The 18,817-nt window shown below is 42.8% G+C and overlaps 1 protein-coding gene across 1 annotated transcript; it reads left to right on the top strand.

Annotated features, from left to right (window-relative positions):
* The first annotated feature begins 2,113 nt into the window (after positions 1-2,113).
* PFDN5 (prefoldin subunit 5) lies at positions 2,114-15,554 on the top strand. Its single transcript, XM_073669959.1, has 6 exons — positions 2,114-2,264; positions 11,643-11,745; positions 11,825-11,856; positions 13,790-13,864; positions 14,035-14,140; positions 15,229-15,554. The coding sequence occupies exons 1-6, from the start codon at positions 2,193-2,195 to the stop codon at positions 15,297-15,299; spliced, it is 459 nt and encodes a 152-aa protein (XP_073526060.1). The 5' UTR covers positions 2,114-2,192; the 3' UTR covers positions 15,300-15,554.
* The last annotated feature ends 3,263 nt before the right edge of the window (positions 15,555-18,817 follow it).

The following is an 18,817-nucleotide window of genomic DNA, read 5'->3' as shown; positions in this document are numbered from 1 at the left end:
TCCTGTGATTGTCCCCTGATGAGCCCTGACCTAGGAGGTGGCGAAACGCATTGGGACTGGGACCTCATCTATATATAGTGATCATGAACCAATCAGCATCAGATAAGTCTGCAATCTAGCTGTTTGTTATTATGTGATTGCTGTGATGTGAATTTGTTTAGCACATTGCACTAAGTACTGGGAGTGTAGCGCACATTATTACTATGAATTATTGAGAATCACATGTCTCTGTTATCTAGCAGTCTGTTTATTTATGACTGCTGTTATATTACCTCAATGAGAACATTTGATTAACACTGTTGTTACTATAGGATTACTAAAGTGGTTTGCAGATACCTTTTTTGGCCATTATGTGGGTTAACGGAGACGCAAAAAGCTACTCCAATCCTATCTTTGGTTATTTTTTTTAAAAAAAGACAGTGATCTATGGTTCTCATACAGAAATTTATTGATAGGGATACATGGTCTCTGTCATTTCCATTTTTTACAACTATAGCCCTAACTTCCTTGGGGCATTGACATTGATTATTTGTGGTCATTTCAATAAAATAAGTTATCTTGTTGACACTCCTGACCCATCTTATCATAACTGATGCATGGTTTTTATTTACTCTTACAGCATATTAACTTGTGATATGACTGTCAGGTCTCCCAATTTTGGGACACTGGTTTATTTTTTGTTCCTGTTTTTTGCTTTTATGTCTGTATAGGGACGTGCTAGGAACAGGCAAGGGAGAGCCTCCGTTGAGCGGGGACACCACGCCGACACATTAGGGTGATTAATCCGCTGTTAGGTAGGGCATTCCTCCCTTAGGGTCTATAGGGCAAGTCTGTATGCCATTTTGTGCTGCCCCATTGCCTTTCCTTCCCCATACTTTTATCTGAATTTTTGTCCTGGATTTATTGCTATTATCTTTTAAAATATCTATTAAAAGTTATATCTTAGGGTGTATACTTCGTGTTCTTTATTGGCCCCATTTTAGGGTATGCTATGGATTAGAAAAAAATCCAATTTTCCTGGACACAGTATACAGGGAGACCAAAGGCTCTCTGGGTGTTTCCTCACTAGCAAAGAGGTGCTAATATACACAGGGAAGATAATTGCCCCTAAGGTAGACTGGAAGTCTCCAGTCCAAACCAGGGACATCACATGACACAATGGAAAAACAATATTTCCAAGCCTCACCGGCAATCATCTGCTGTCAACACCAGCCCGACTGACATAGGTGAGTGGATGAGTGACTGTAGGAAGCGGAGACCCCTTTACAGTGGCATCAATTAGGGGGGAGTCCATTACAGGATACATACAATTTATTGGCTATTTTAGGCTATGTTCACACATGTTGTTTTTTTTTTTTTTTCTATGTCACAAATCTGCAGCAAAACTGATCTCTGGCAGGAAATCAGCTGCATTTTTTTTCACTGTCCTTCTGTCTCTATTTATGCATGTACATAAAGTTCTGTGAAAAAAAGAACCCCATTCTATTTTGCCATCAAAAAGGCTGAAAAAGCGCTAGAAAAAAGCTGCTGCAACTTTTGGTACGTTTCTTCATTGTTTTTTCACCTCCCATTACTTCCTATGGGTGAAAAAACTCTGAAAAAAATGCTGAAAGAAGTGACATGCTCCATTTTCAAAAATCCCAACCAAGGCACAAAATACACAACAAAAAAAAAAAAAAGATGTGTGAGAGATTTCTGGTTTCTCATAGACTTTGCTGGTACTGCAAAACGCTGCTGACAATTTGCATTAAAAAACTGCAGCAAATACCGCTGAGAAACACGTGTGTGAACATAGCCTTAATTTTTTTTTCGACAGGGCTAACAAAGCCAGAAAATATGGCTTTATTTATTTTTTTTAAGCCTTCAGTGTGGGATAAATAGTTTTATAGTTTGGGCCCTTATGGATGCAATCTCACCAAATATTGACTATAAAATTTCGAAAACATGTTTTTTAAATGTAATAATTTTCTTATTGGGTTTTGGGTGTCACGTGCTGCTTTTTCCAAGTTCTGATCCTCCTGGAACTATATCTCCACATAGAGCAGAAGCCACACACACATAAACCATCATGCACCACCTCTCCCTGCACCGCTCCAGGTCTACACTGTGCCCGGCAAACAGGCGCTCGGCTTCCGTATAGAAAGTGCAATCACGTGACCGCTGACGTCACTCCTCCTACCTCCTCCCCCAAGATGGCGCAGACGGTGAACATCACGGATCTGTCTCTGCAGCAGCTCGAGGGATTGAAAAGTCAGCTGGACCAGGTAGAGGAGCCGCTGCTGAGCGGTGACCGGCACCGACCGCCTCCGCCCACAACTCAAGTGCCTGCATGCTGACACTTCTAGTTCCCCCAGCACCCGTTGTACTGTGTCCATGTGTAGCGCAGCCGCACCCTCTGCACGTTATACCCGGCAGTGATCTGCAGCTCCCGGCATGCTGGGAGTTGTAGTTCTGTAGGATGTATGGGTGACACAACGTCGCTGCAGGGCCTCAGAGGAGGCGGCTCCGCCCTCACTTGGCCTGTGCACAGCCGCCTTGTGTCCTAGCGATGGGGCGGTGAGGAGACGCGGGGAGCAGGGCGGGCAGACCGGACAGAAAGAGGAGGAGCCACAGGGAGGAAACTGCGGGGACCGTTCAGGGGCGGGGCCTAGCTGTACCACGTGCCCTACACCTGAGTGATGGCTGGAATCAGTAAGGCTATGTGCCCACATTGCAGAAATGCTGCATATTTTTTCCACTTCTCCCTGGCGGGAAAAACGCATGCGAATTGTACATGTGTTTTTCCCGCCAGGTAGAAGCGTTTGTCAAGCGTTTTTCCAAGCGATTTTAGCATCACTTGGGAAAGTTCTTGACAACTTGTTCACACTATATAAATCCATGCAAACAGCATGGATTTATAGTAGTGTGACCAAGTTAGTTGAAAAAAAAAAAAGAATAAGAATGGTAAAAAATAAAGATTATACTTCCCTTCTGATGGACCCCAGACTCCTCAGCGATGCTCCGGTCTGTTGTATGGGTCGCAGTGGTGTGAAAGGACCTGCCATGACGTCATTTAGTCATGTGACATGTCACGCGACTAAATGATGTCACGGAAGGTCCTTTCACACCACCGCGACCCATACAACAGACCGGAGCATCGCTGAGGAGTCTGGGGTCCATCAGAAGGGAAGTATAATCTTTATTTTTTATTTTAATTCTTTTTTTTACAGGTTCTATGGTACCCGGGTCTGGAGGAGAGTCTCCTGTCCTCCACACCCGGGTACCATCCACACATTGAATCGCTTAGTATCTGCATGTGCTCGTGCGGATATTATGTTTTTCAATGGCGGCAATTACGCGTCGTGTCCGCAAAATTAATGGACATGCTGCGTATTTTTCCGCAATGATAATCCGCAGCGAAAATTTCCGCAGCATGTGCACAGCACATGCGGATTATCATTGGGAACCATGGGGCACGTATTACCAAGCGTATTTGCGCGGAAATTCTGCGGCAAAAATGCTTGAAAAACGCATAGTGGGCACACAGCCTTAGGGTATGTGCACATGGTCAGTAAAAGCTTCGGATTATGTGCAAACCGCAGTTCTATATCACAAGCAAAGTGGATGGGACTTTAAGAAATCCCATGCCCACAATGCGTCTCCATGCACCTGCGGATCACCCGCGGACACGGATATGTGGCGCGTCTTCACAGACCGCAGCATGTCAATTTCTCTTTCAGAGTCGCTAGTCTCCTCAAGAGAAACTAGATCAGTGCAATGTATAGGATGCGGTGAATCCGCATGGCTCAATGCGCATGTGAGGATTCACCGTGCAGCGCTTTGGACCCGCTGGAGACATTGACATGCTGCGGTCTGGAAAGATGCGCCACATGTCCGTCTCCACTGGTGATCCGCAGACACACAGTGGACATGGGATTTCTACAAATTACTATGCTGTAACATCTGGACGCTGCAGATTGCACACAGCGCACTTCAATCCGCAGCAATTACTGATCGTGTGCACATACCCTAACAGGTGTCAGCGAGTGTTGTATGTGCACACAGTCAGTACTGTCAGCGCTTTGAACGCAGTATACTTTCTGCTGCGTCCAAAGCGCTGCACGCAGGTGATTCCACATGTGTTCGTTGAAACATGCAGATTCACCGCATCCTATACATTGCACTGATATAATTTCTCTTGCGGAGACTAGCGACTCCGCAAGAGAAATTGCCATGCTGCGGTCTGGAAAGACGCGCCGCATGTCTGTGGGTGATCCGCAGGAGCACGGAGATGCATAGTGGGCATGGGATTTCCTTAAATCCCATCCACTATGCTGTAACATCTGGCCGTTGTGGATTGCACGCCCCCCTCTCACACCCCCAAGAGCCTCAGATACGTGAAATATCATGTGTTCGCGGGGTGCAGGCTATGTAATGTGTGTGTGCGTGCGCAATATGTGTGCATGGTGCTCGCCCTGCCTGCGTATTACGCAACCACCCACGCACCATACACAGCGCGCACACATTCCGTTTGTGTAATGAGTGCACGGGGCGAGCGCTACCCATGTGTAATACGTGCGTGTGGCGCTCGCTCTGTTCAACGTGCCTCTGGTGCTGGGTTATCTTAGAGAACAAAAATAATCAGTAATCTGAAATTGGATATGCATGAGCCTTCTGTCTTCTGACATCGCTGCGGGAGAGTTGGGAGGACCCCAAACACATCAGACTGTCGGCCGAACCTGTTGTTATTGGTGGATTTGGGCTGATGTAAGTGTCTAATGTGTATGGGGCTTTAAGTCTCTCTTGGCCTTGATATTAATCTATGCAAGGATAGGTTATTAATGTCAGTCCGGGAAAACCCCTTTAAAGGGTCATTACCATTTTTAGAATTTGAATATGTGATTAATTCCTATCCTCCACTGATCCGGAGTACGGGGCTCTGAGACCCAGTCTGAACTGAGTACTGGTCAGATATGCCCACCACTGTGCTAATCATTTTCTATGGGATTTCTGGGGATCAGATGGGTTATAATATTGAGTGATGGGAATAACACTTTATGGAGCAGTTGTTAGAAGTTTTGATTTTGGTGGTTCCAAGGGATGAGACCCCTACAGATCTCTAATATGAAGGACAGGGCCAGCTGTGAATGCTCATGCTCTGTACAGCTGGTTACTTTTAGTAGCATCTTTTTGGTATCGCAGCTTTGTACTATTCAAATAGATTTTCAGAACTGAATAATAAATTATATTACTGCAAACAATGTACAGAAATCCTGACCACAAGTGATTGGCTGCAGAGTTAGGGATATCATTGCTTCTAGTCTGGTGGATAATATACAGGTGCTTCTCACAAAATTAGAATATCACCGAAAAATTTATTTATTTCAGTTATTCAATACAAAAAGTGAAACTCATATTATATAGAGTCATTACAAACAGAGTGATCTATTTCAAGTGTTTATTTCTGTTTATGTTGATGATTATGGCTTACAGCCAATGAAAAGACACAAGTCATTATCTCAGTAAATTAGAGTAATTAACAAAAAACACCTGCAAAGGCTTCCTATGCGGATCAAAAGGTCCCTTAGTCTGTTTCAGCAGGCTCCACAATCATGGGGAAGACTGCTGACTTGACAGATGTCCAGAAGGCAGTCATTGACACACGCCACAAAATGTCATTGCTAAAGAAGCTGGCTGCTCAGTGCTGTATCCAAGCATATTAATGGAAAGTTGAGTGGAAGGAAAAAGTGTGGTAGAAAAAGGTGCACAAGCAACCGGGATAACCGCAGCCTTGAAAGGATTAAGAAAAGGCCATTCAAAAATTTGGGTGAGATTCACAAGGAGTGGACTGCTGCTGGAGTCTTTGCTTCAAGAACCACCGCACACAGACGTATCCAGGACATGGGCTACAAGTGTCGCATTCCTTGTGTCAAGCCACTCATGACCAATAGACAAGCCAGAAGCGTCTTACCTGGGCCAAGGAGAAAAAGACCTGGACTGTTGTTCAGTGGTCCAAGGTGTTGTTTTCAGATGAAAGTAAATTTTGCATTTCATTTGGAAATCAAGGTCCCAGAGTCTGGAGGAAGAGTGGAGCGGCCACAATCCAAGCTGCTTGAGGTCTAGTGTGAAGTTTCCACAATCAGTGATGGATTGGGGAGCCATGTCATCTTTTGGTGTAGGTCCACTGTGTTTTATCAAGATCAAAGTCAGCGCAGCCATCTACCAGGAAATTTTAGAGCACTTCATGCTTCCCTCTGCCGACAAGCTTTTTGGAGATGGAAATTTCATTCTCCAGCAGGACTTGGCCCCTGTCCACACTGCCAAAAGTACCAATACCTGGTTTACACACAACAGTATCACTGTGCTTGATTGGCCAGCAAACTCGCCTGACCTTAACCCCATAGAGCAGGGTTCCCCAACTCCAGTCCTCCCGGCCCATAAGTCATGTTTTCAGGATTTCCTTAGTATTACACAGGTGATGATTCCATCAACTGTGTAATAGTAAGAAAATCCTGAAAACATGACATGTTGGTGGGCCTTGAGGACTGGAGTTGGGGAACACTGCCATAGAGAATCTGGGATAATGTCAAGAGGAAGATGAGACACCAGACCCAACAATGCAGATTAGCTGAAGGCTGCTATCAAAGCAACCTGGGCTTCCATAACATCTCAGCAGTGCCACAGGCTGATCTCCTCCATGCCACTCCGCATTGATGCAGTAATTGATGCAAAAGGAGCCCCGGCCAAGTATTGAGTGCATTTACTGAACATACATTTCAGTAGGCCAACATTTTGGATTTTAACCCCTTAAGCCCCGGAGCATTTTCCGTTTTTGCATTTTTGTTTTTGCTCCCCTTGTTCCCAGAGCCATAGCGTTTTTATTTTTTGGTCAATATGGCCATGTGAGGGCTTATTTTTTGCGGGACGAGTTGTACTTTTCAACGCCATTACTAGTTTTACCATATCCTGTACGGGAAAACGGGAAAAAAATTCCAAGTGCGGTAAAATTGCAAAAAAAGTGCAATACCACAGTTGTTTTTTATTTATTTTTTTTACCATGTTCACTGAATGCTAAAACTGACCTGCCCTTCTTATTCTACAGGTCATTACGAGTTCATAGACACCAAGCATGTATAGGTTCTTTTATATTTAAGTGGTGAAAAAAAATTCCAAAATTTGGTAATAAAAAAATAGCGCCATTTTCTAAGACCCGTAGCGTCTCCATTTTTCGTGATCTGGGGCTGGTTGATGGCTTATTTTTTGCGCACCGGGCTGACATTTTTATTGATAACATTTGGGATAAAACTGATGTTTTGATCGCCCGTTATTGCATTTTATTGCAATTTTGCGGCGACCAAAAAACGTAATTCTGGCGTTTAGAATTTTTTTCTCGTTACGCCGTTTACCGATCGGATTAATTCTTTTTTTATATTGATAGATCAGGCAATTCTGAACACGGCGATACCAAATATGTGTATGTGGGGTTTATTTTTTATTTTATTTTGAATGGGGCAAAAGGGCGGTGATTTAAACTTTTATATTTTTTAATTTTTTTTTATATTTTTAAAAACTTTTTTTTTTTTTTTACTTTTTGCATGCTTCTATAGTCTCCATAGGAGACTAGAAGCAGCAACTATCCGATCGCCTCTGCTACATACAGGGGACGAGCAGGTCCCCTGCATGCAGCTGAAATGGTCCTGTGCTATGAGCGCCGACCACTAGGTGGCGCTCATAGCGACAAGATCATGACAACCACAGGCGTCTGCTGCAGACCCTGGGTTGTCATGCCCACCCATCGGCGACCCGCGATCACGTGACGGGGTCACCGGTGGGCGGGGCTTATGACGCGCTACCCGGAAGCGCGCGTTAAATGCTGCTGTCAGAGATTGACAGCGGCATTTAACATATTAACAGCCGCGGGTGGATCGCGATTCCACCCGCGGCTGTTGCGGGCACATGTCAGCTGTAAGAATCAGCTGACATATGCTCCTTTCAGTGAGGGCTCAGCACAGCAGCCCTCACTGAACGGGCAGTACGCAAATATGCGTACTAATACGTCCCCGGTATTTAAGGGGTTAACATTTTTCAAGCTGGTGTTATAAAGTATTCTAATTTACTGAGATAATGACTTTTGTGTTTTCATTGGCTGTAAGCCATAATCAGCAACATTAACAGAAATAAACACTTGAAATAGATCACTCTGTTTGTAATGACTCTATATAATATGAGTTTCACTTTTTGTATTGAAGAACTGAAATAAATTAACTTTTTGATATTCTAATTTTGTGAGATTCACCTGTATATGCAACATTGTTGGGAGTGGATGATGGTGGTAATGATGGCTTCTTTAACCCCTTTAAAGCCCATGACGTACTAATACGCGTCAGTGCCCTGGGCTTTAAGAGCCTGACCCGTATTAGTACGTCATCGCGATCGCGCACGCACACAGGCTGTGCTTGCGCGATCGCCGCCGGGTGTCAGCTGATTGTCACAGCTGACACCCGGTACTATGTGCAGGGAGCGGTCCTGCACCGCTCCCAGCACATTAAACCCCGCAATGCTGCGATCGAAGTCGATCGCAGCATTGCGGAGGTAAGGGGAGGTGATCGCAATACTCACCTCCTCTTCCGGCCTCCAGCGCTGTGTGCCGCAGCTTCCAGGATGTTGCCATGACGACCCGATGTCGTCATGACAACATCCGGGTCACCAGACAGCAGGAAGATAGTTTGGAGATGCACTGCGCACGTCCAAACAATCTTCTCCCTGTCCAGCGCTGACTGCCTGCATGGCACAGGGATGGTGCTCCATCCCTATGCTATGCAGGCGATCAGAATAAAAAAAGTGAAAGTCCCATAGTGGGACAAAGTAAAAAAGTAAAAAAACTCCCAAAAAGTGAAGAAAATTTTTTTAAAAAAAAATTGTAAAAATATTTAAAAAAAAAAAAAAAATCCACTAAAAATAAAAATATAATGTACCCATCAATAAATATTATTATGAAAAAAAAACAAAAAACCAAAAGTACACATATTTGGTATCGCCGCGTCCGTAGCGACCTGGCCTATAAAGCTGTTCCACTAGTTAACCCCTTCAGTGAATACGGTAAAAAAAAAATAATAAAAAAACAAAGCAAAAAACAATGCTTTATCATCATACCGCCAAACAAAAAATGGAATAACACGCGATCAAAAAGATGAATATAAATAAAAATGGTATTGCTGAAAGCGTCATCTCGTCCCGCAAAAAACAAGCCGCCATACATCTCCATCATCCGAAAAATCTAAAACTTACAGCTCTCAGAATAAAGCGATGCAAAAGAATAATTTTTTTCTATAAAATAGCTTTTATTGTGTAAAAGCGCCAAAACATAAAAAATGATATAAATGTGGTGCCGCTGTCAACGTACTGACCCGAAGAATAAAGCTGCCTTATCAATTTTACCACACCCGGAGCAGAATAAAAAAATGTAAAAAACCACAATTCCGGAATTGTTGGTTTTTGTTTATTCTGCCTCCCAAAATAGGAATAGAAAGCGATCAAAAAATGTCACATGCCTGAAAATGGCACCAATAACAACGTCAACTCATCCCGCAAAAAACAAGCCGTCACATGACTCTGTTGGCCAAAATATGGCCATGCAAAAACTAGATTTTACAAAATGTGTCTTTAGTGTGTAACAGCTGGTAATCATAAAAACCCGATATGATTCTGGTATCGCTGTAATCGCACCGATCCGAAGAATAAAGTAATCTCATCACTTATACCGCACGAGGAACGGCGTAAAAAATAAACGCTAGGGCTGGGGTTGGGGTTGTGCTAATGTTAGGGTTGGGGTTGTTTTTTTTTTTTTCAAAAGTAAAAAAAAAAAATGATGACGATATGGCGACTAGTGTTGAGCGCAAGTGCTCGCTACTTGAGTTTGCATCGGGTGCTCGAGTATGCACTGAGTATCGCGGGTGCTCGAGTCTCCGCCCCATATTCTTCGCGGCCAAGAAAACCTCGCGGGGATTACCTGCCATGCACGAGCGACCCCCGCATGTTTTTTTGGGGGTGTCTAATAACCGTGAAACATGCGGGCGGGGACTCGAGCATTTCACTTGAGCACCCGTGATACATGGTGCATACCTGAGTACCCGATGCAAACTCAAGTAGCGAGCACTTGCGCCAAGACTAATGACAACTTATTCAATATGATGACCTAATATTATCAAATTCTGTGTCGTACCTTTGGGTTCAAAATGTTCACTATACCCCTTAATAAAATCCTTGAGGGGTATAGTTTCCAAAATGGGGTCACTTGTGGGGGAGCTCCACTGTTTAGGCACCTCAGGGGCTCTCCAAACGCGACATGGTGTCCGCTAACAAATTGAATGGAAAATCGGCTCAAATTGTTAGCGGACACCATGTTGCGTTTGGAGAGCCCCTGATGTGCCTAAACAGTGGAGCTCCCCCACAAGTGACCCCATTTTGGAAACTAGACCCCCCAAGGCACCAATCTAGATGCATAGTGAGCACTTGGATCCCCCAGGTACTTCACAAATTGATTCGTAAAAATGAAAAAGTGGAAAAAAAAATACTTTTTCATTTTTACGAATCAATTTGTGAAGCACCTAGGGGTTCCAAGTTCTCACTATGCATCTAGATAGGTGCCTTGGGGGGTCTAGTTTCCAAAATGGGGTCACTTGCGGGGGGTTTCCACTGTTTAGGCACATCAGGGGCTCTCCAAACGCAACATGGTGTCCGCTAATTATTCAAGCAAATTTTACAATCAAAAAGTCAAATGGCGCTCCTTCCCTTCCGAGCCCTGCCGTGCGCCCAAACAGTAGTTTTTCCCCACATATGGGGTATCTGCGTGCCCAGGGGAAATTGCACAACAAATTTTGGGGTCCATTTTTTCCTGTTACCCCTGCAAAAATAAAAAAAAAATTGGGTCTAAAGTAACATTTTTGTGGAAAAAAGTTAAATGTTAATTTTTTTCTTCCACATTCCAAAAATTCCTGTGAAGCACCTGAAGGGTTAATAAAGTTCTTGAATGTGGTTTTGAGCACCTTGAGGGGTGCAGTTTTTAGAATGGTGTCACTTTTGAGTATTTTCTGTCATAAAGACCTCTCAAAGTGACTTCAAATATGATGTGGTCCCTAAAAAAAATGGTTTTGTAAATTTTGTTGGAAAAATGAGAAATCGCTGGTCAAATTTTAACCCTTATAGCTCCCTAACAAAAAAAAAATTTGGTTCCAAAATTGTGCTGATGTAAAGTAGACATGTGGGAAATGTTATTTATTAACTATTTTGTGTGACATATCTCTCTGATTTAAGGGCATAAAAATTCAAATTTTGAAAATTTCAAAATTTTCACCAAATTTCCGTTTTTTCACAAATAAATGCAAGTGATATCGAAGAAATTTTACCACAATCCTGAAGTACAATATGTCACGAAAAAACATCTCAAAATCAGGGGAATCCGTTGATGCGTTCCAGATTAATTACTTCATAAAGTGACAGTGGTCAGAATTGTAAAAATTGGCCTGGTCATTAACGTGCAAACCACCCTCGGGGGTAAAGGGGTTAATCAGGAAAGCTTTCCAATTGTAATAAAAAAAAAAAAAGTCACTGGAATACCCCTAATGCTGCATTTTACCTTTATTGACCCTGTTTTTCCGCCGTAGGAGGTAGAGTTCCTGTCCTCCTCCATTGCTCAGCTGAAAGTGGTGCAGACCAAGTATGTAGAGGCCAAGGAAAGTCTGAGCGTGCTGCATAAGAGCAATGAAGGTGAGTGTGGTGCGCAACATAGCCGGACGTTGGTCTTGGCCTTTTACACTAAGTAATATTATACTTTTATTTTGGACAGGGAAACAAGTGCTTGTACCTCTGACAAATTCTGTATCCTTTTCACTGTTTGACAATGTGAGCGTTGGCTTGAAGGGATCTATGTGAGACAACTTGTCACACTGCAGTAAGTGGCAATCCTCATCCACCTCCCTCACTTTGACAGAAATTTGGCTGTGCTTCACAATAAAGCCTCATTCACATGTCCGTTTTTTACTTTTTTTTTTCTCGCATAAAAAAAATTTAATTAGTGCGCTGGATCCAGTTCTCATCTGTTTTTATGAACAGTATGGCTTCTGTTTTTCTTGTATAATTTTTTTTTTTTCCAAGATTCTCTTTCCCATTAAACCTTAACAAAATGGACAGCGCTTGGATGAACCACGGATGGCATCCATGTTGTGTCTGAGTTTTTCACAGACCCATAGACTTTAACGGGCGACTTTGATTTGTGCCTGGGATCAGAAATGGACTTCTCTCCGTTTCTTTTTTTTTTCCTCCAGATACTCTGTTCACAAACAATTATGGATATGTTAACTGCCCCTGACCATAATGGGTACATGTTCTGTCCTTAAAAAACAAGTATTGAACACGTGCATGAAGAATGGACATCTGAATGGGGCCTAAATGGACATGAGGTGACCACATAAATGTAACCATCGTACAGCTAGGGTACATTCACACCGGAGCTCTCTTCAGCACATATTCTGTAACAAGATCCACTTGGGAAGCAGAGATTCCATAATAGGACACGTCCCTGTGAGCATGTGCAATAGGAGCTCCATTGCCGTATTCTGAAAATTGACAACCTATACCATATGCTTTCTCCAGGTCACTGCAGCTACTCAAAATTCAGAAAGATATGATGGGCAGCAGTGTGAGCAGCCTCTTCTTACCTCAGCACCTCTGGTATTTCCAGTATTTCATCAGGTAGAAAGGGTGGACAGCAGTGTGAGCAGCCTCTTCTTACCTCAGCACCTCTGGTATTTCCAGTATTTCATCAGGTAGAAAGGGTGGACAGCAGTGTGAGCAGCCTCTTCTTACCTCAGCACCTCTGGTATTTCCAGTATTTCATCAGGTAGAAAGGGTGGCCAGCAGTGTGAACAGCCTCTTCTCACCTCAGCACTCCCAGGGTGCTCCACAGGAAGCACGTTCCTTAACATGAAAGGAGGAGGGCAGTATTACCTACTGCACCTATCCAGTAAGGGGTTAGTCTGTAACTCCTCACTTCTGCATCAGAGGTGAACACCTCTATTGACATCACATTGATAAATACCTGCCTATTCGTTAGACTAGGACGCGAGCACAATACCCAGTGATCGTGGGTGCATCATGGATGTGACATCACCTGCACCACTCATTTCTGATGCAAAAGTAAGAGGTCTTGGAATAGCCCTCCAACACTCTAGCACTGTAACAAGGGGGCGGTCATTTTAATATACTATGGTGATATGCTCCTTAGAGAAAACAAGAGTGATTTGCTGTTTAAGGGTGCAGACAGACGACCATATTTCTCGTGCGATGATCGCATCGCAGGGCACGGACTGGCTGGCACCTCTCCTGGCCTGAGCCTGACAGCCTGATGTATTTCTATGCTGCTGTCAGGCTCAGGTCAGGAGAGCCAACCATCAGTCCAAGGATTGCATTGCGATCCTCGCACAAGAAATACGGCAGTCTGTCTGCACCCTCAATGTCTTTTTGGAATGTTTTTTTTTTTTTTTTTTATTCTAATCCCGAAAAACCCCTTTTAAATAGCAGAAAAGTTCAACTAGTCTAAAAAAAAAAGCACTGTAAAATAAATGAGGTGCCCTACCAAAGTAAGTCTATGGGTGAACCTGCCATGTCCTGCACTGTATACAGTAATCCACATGCTCTGAGAGCTCATCGCTATGATTTCAGCTCTGGAGCTGTAGCAAAAATATTTATATATTATTTATTTTTTAAAAGGCCAATGAGTTTGTATATATTCCTTAACCACACCTTCCCTCAGATGTATGTGCCTGGTACACTTAGCGATGTGTCCAATGTGCTCGTAGATGTGGGTACTGGATATTATGCGGAGAAGGTAAGTCTTTACATCCTCTGTAGATGCCGTTGTAGCAGCCAGTGACTAAATATTTGTCGGAGATCTTTATTTCCATGTTGGTGAATAAAATATACAACATCTCTTGTGCCCTCTGTCTCTTCTGTTTTCTGTGATGTCTTTGTCACATCTTATATTCGATCTCTGTACAGACTGCGGGTGATGCCAAAGATTTCTTCAAGAGAAAGATTGATTTCCTTACGAAGCAAATAGACAAGATTAAGCCGGCACTACAGGAAAAACATGCCATGAAACAAGGTAACGCCATGTTTTATATCGCACTAGGTTAATGAATTCCCCAAAATACCATAGACTAGGAATGTGAACATGGTGGCTACATAAGGCAGACAACAAGGTATCAATATGCAGCCGCTGACCACTGGGGTGCGCTTACATACATTCAAAGCACCATTCCATGTTTTGTTTTTTTTCAGCGCTGGAGTGGTGCTTTAAGTGTAAGCCCACAGAGATATACTGACCCTCCGGGTTCTTCCCTGGTTTTCAGCACTGCTCCGGTTCTGCGGCGCCATCTTGTCAGCAAAGCTTCTGACAGCCGGAAGTCAGAAGCTCCGCTCACAAGCTCTCAATACAAGTCTATGAGAGCCAGAACAAGGCTCTCATAGACTTGTATTGAAAAGTGACCTCCGACGCGCGCCAGCAGGTCATTTTTCGCAGGAGATGGACTAGAGCTGCCGGGAAACCGATCAAGGCGGCGGAAGGTGAGTATATGGCAGAAGACTTGCATTTAAAGCACCACTCCAGCGGTGCAATAAAAAAACAACAACGCTGGAGTGGTACTTTAAAGATTCCATAAACACCCTATGGTGATGTTCCTGTGCCAGAACAGATGTTGCGAGATCTGAAACGTGATCCCACTGTCTCTCAAATACATTGCATATATCTTTATATCATATTATTATATACGGTTTTGTGAAAACGTTTTAGGAAGGTGTGGAACAAAAAGTGCTGCAAAGTGAGAATGCTTTCAAAATAGAAGTTTTAACAGTTTATTTTTTAACACTTCTATTTATTTTCTGACTGCCATGAGATGAAAGTTGTTTGCAATCGCACTCCTTTATTCTCTACTCCTGGCCCTTTGTAATCACACATGTAGTGATTTTATTGTATCTATAGATTTTCTATTGTATTCTATCTATAATGTATTTGTATATTCATCAAGAAAATTTGTATATATTTTTTTAATACTTTTGATCGCATTGTTCCTTCATGGTCCTTGCTGATGTTGTCTTTAGTGAATTTGGGCATTGATAAATCAGCTATATATATTACTAGAATTCTTTTATGTGCAGTGCAGTTTTTAATCCCATTTATATCTTTCTCTGCAGCGGTAATGGAGATGATGAGCATAAAGATCCAACAGTTGACAGCAGCTCAAGCTGGGACATCCAAGGCCTAGCCCAGTCTAGAGAGAGCGCCCCCTACAGATTCTCTTCACAGCAGATGCTGCAACATCTTCCTGCAGTGAAGGCTGGTCACTAGTATCTTTCCATACCTGCCAATGCAGTAAACCCCTCCACTACCAACACCAGCCGAGCATCGCCTCAGAGACTCTGTGTGACACATCTACTGTTTCCTCTATCAAGGGGTTAATTTATTCTTATTTTTTTGTTTTCTTTTTGTATTTGAACGATATAAAGGCATCCAACGAAAAGAGGCGATTCATGTCTTTATTTAGGCTTCAGTTGTTCCCCTCGTCTTTGTTTTTTTTATTTTGTTGTTGCAATCAACTTTTGTAGAAGAAAAAGTTCATTCCACAGAAAAACAGATCAAGCAGAATATAATTGCAGACGTGCTGCTCCTCTCATCGTTGTGAAGTTTGCAATAAACAGATCAAACAAAAATAATTTAAATTGCTCAGTTCAACTAATTTAACAAGTGGTTTCTACAGATTCAACCCAAAATACCACTTTTACTGACTACTGCAGTGTCGGACTTATTCACTCTCTTCATGACAATTGTCTTGGGTACATAGTAGAGCACCTTTTGGCTTTTATGACCTGTTGCAAACTTGATACATAGTCACACATGAGCTTCTGGCAGCCTTCCTGAGGAATCTTAGCCCATTATTCATGAGTAAGGGCCTCTAGTTCAATAATATTCTTGGGTTTAGGTTCTGCAACCGCCTTCAAATCCTACCAAAGATTTTCTATGGGCTCAAGTCTTGTCAACTGTGACTGCCATTCCAGAATCATAAAGTACTTCCGATACCAAGGTGGACTGAGGTAAACCTGGGATTATTGTCTTGTTGGAAGGTCCAATAACGGACACACTTCAGCTTCCTCTCAAAGACATTACAATTTCTCCTAGGATTTCCTCATACCCAATTGAATCCATCTTTCCCTCCACACACTGCAGGTTTCCAGTGCACAGGAATAAAACAGCCCCAGAGCATCAACCTGCTGCCGTCATACTTCACTATAGGCATCACCAAGCCACCACCCTGTTTTACTGTAGGCAGGGTGTTCTTTTCACCATATGCTTATTTCTTCCTGATCCACACTGATTAATAGGCCTGAAAAGTTCTAATTTTATTTCACTGCTACACAGTGCAGAATTCCAAAACTACTGTGGTTTATTCAGGGTTGATTTTACACAAATTATGTCCCCCAATCCTGAAATATTCCAACAACAGGGCAGGTTTCTCACTTGTCATCTGTGTGCTGTCCGCATACAATCCGTTTTTTTACAGTAGCAGCAATTAATCATTTACAAGACCATTTACAGTTTCCTATGTTACAGAATTGCAATGTATCCGTAAAAATCACCTACTAGACTGTAGCTCCGTGTGGCATCAGATTTTTTTTTCTCCACTCACTCATAGACTTGAATGGGTGAGTCTCATCCGATTTACGGTAGAAACTAGTGCACACTGCAATTTTTTTCACACACCGATTCGGTCAGTGGACAAAAAGAAATCACTCATCTGCACTGTCCCCATTGAATAACATTGGGTCAAATGCTGTTTGTCTTTATTCACAGACGGCGCTTGGACTGAAAATATGGTCGTGTGAATCCCTAACAGTCAAAGAATAGAAAACATTCGCATAATGCTGTCTTTTTGTACATCCTAAAAAAAAGCCATGTCCCCCAAACTCCCTTGCTAAATCCCCTCTGGCTTCATTGCCGATGCTCCGCTGTCCCTGCTGGTCGTTAATCACTTTGCAGCTATAACAGAAGGTACAGCCACAAGATCACTGCAGCCAAGAATGGCAGAGACCACCAGAGCATCGGTGCTGGAGCCGCGGGGATTTTTTGTTTTAATTTTGTTGTACAAGTGTTTTTGCAGTCTTTTCACTTGTGTTTTTGTTTCCCATTTATTTGAATAGGGAAAAAATGCTGCAAAAACACAAAGAATTGACAAGCTGCGGAATTAAAAAAAGAAGGTTTCTTCTGGTCTGTGTCTGTCTGGTGTACTGGGATAGTTTGGAATATTATATAAAGCCCTGTTCACACTGTGTTTCTGCAGTGCGTCTGGAGGTTGTGCCTGAATAACTCTAAAATGGGATACAGACAAATCCCTGACGTGGCCATAGACTGCAATGACACAACCGGAGAGAATACACCGGATGCACTGCAGAAACAGTGTGAACAGGCCCTAATGTAAAACACACATTAGTCATAAACTTTGCTTACAGTTAGCCCTAATGGTGGCTTTACAATTACAAGGAGTTTGTATGGTCTCCCCGTGTTTGTGTGGTTCCTCCCAGGTTCTCCGGTTTCCTCCCACACTCCAAAGACATCCTGATAGGGAATGTAGATTGTGAACCCCAATGGGAACAGCGATGACTGTGTCTGTAAAGCGCTGTGGAGCTATATAAGTGAGTAAAATAAATAATAAATTACAATACTATATAGTCTGATAGGATTATATTGAACAGTTTTTAAAGGGACTGTCAGCTCAGAGTGGCTGTACAGGAGCTCAGTGCACTCTTGGTGTGGCCAAACATTTATATACACCTTCCTACCTACTTGTTTTCCCTCTATCTCTGCCCTTCTCTGGCTCAATAAAGCCAGGGCTGTCAATCAAAGAAGAGGGGGGCAGAGATAGAGGGATAACAAGTAGGTGGGAAGGTGCACTCAAATGTTTGGCTACACCATTGGTGCACTGAGCGCCTGTACTTGGTTTGAACAGTCAGTCTGTACCAACAGACTCCCTTTAAGCTCTTTAATACAAACTCAGCCATATTATTGTCCATGTGACCACAACCTATCTGGCTCGGTGAAAACGTCTTATACCCAGCGATAATGGTGTCATGTTGCTGCCAGGATCTGCCTCTAACCAACGCAGGTGGAGCGGAGTTCTGCTCGTGACTGTTAACATAACAGTGTGGCGGCACAGAGGCACGTAACTTTATGTGCCCAATAACCACTCCGTGAGCATGCCGATGGCTATGGCAACCAAGGGTCTTTTGAAGACCCCATGCCTCAAATTATAAAACTCTGCTATATACAGCAAAACTGTGGTTTTGCTGTGTATAGTACAAGCGATTAGATGATCGCAGGTTGAAGTGACTAACAAATACACCAAAAAGTAAAAAAGTTTGAAATAATATGACAAAAAAAACACCCATAAGTTGAAATCACCCCCTTTTTTCCATTAAAAATAAAGCTAATAAAAAATACACATACGTGGTATCACCGCATCCAGAAAAGTCCAATTAACCCGATCAATAAACGACATAAACAAAACATAAATAAATTCAAAATCCCTAAAATTGCATTTTCTTTCATCATCAGAAGATCAAAACATCATGTCTACCCCAAAATGGTATCAATAAAAGGGTTAGATTGCCAACAAAAAATAAGCCCTTACTCGGCTCCAACGGCCGTAAAATTAAAACATTTCTGGATTTAGCAGATTTGTATTTTTTTTTTTAAATTCTGGCTAATAATAATTGTGACACACAAGCCTAG

This window comes from Phyllobates terribilis, unplaced genomic scaffold, assembly GCF_046119375.1.
Source record: "Phyllobates terribilis strain yellow unplaced genomic scaffold, ASM4611937v1 Scaffold_2__4_contigs__length_985480577, whole genome shotgun sequence".
NCBI classification, from domain to species: Eukaryota; Metazoa; Chordata; class Amphibia; order Anura; family Dendrobatidae; genus Phyllobates; species Phyllobates terribilis.
Note: the sequence above shows the minus strand (reverse complement) of the source record. Positions and strands in the feature narration are given on the sequence as shown.

Bases quoted from the DNA above. Each gene is read 5' to 3' on its own strand.
- PFDN5 (XM_073669959.1), top strand. From the start codon at position 2,193: ATGGCGCAGACGGTGAACATCACGGATCTGTCTCTGCAGCAGCTCGAG. The intron at 11,746-11,824 runs GTGAGTGTGGTG...TATTTTGGACAG, and splicing joins GCTGCATAAGAGCAATGAAG to GGAAACAAGTGCTTGTACCT. The intron at 14,141-15,228 runs GTAACGCCATGT...CTTTCTCTGCAG, and splicing joins AAAACATGCCATGAAACAAG to CGGTAATGGAGATGATGAGC.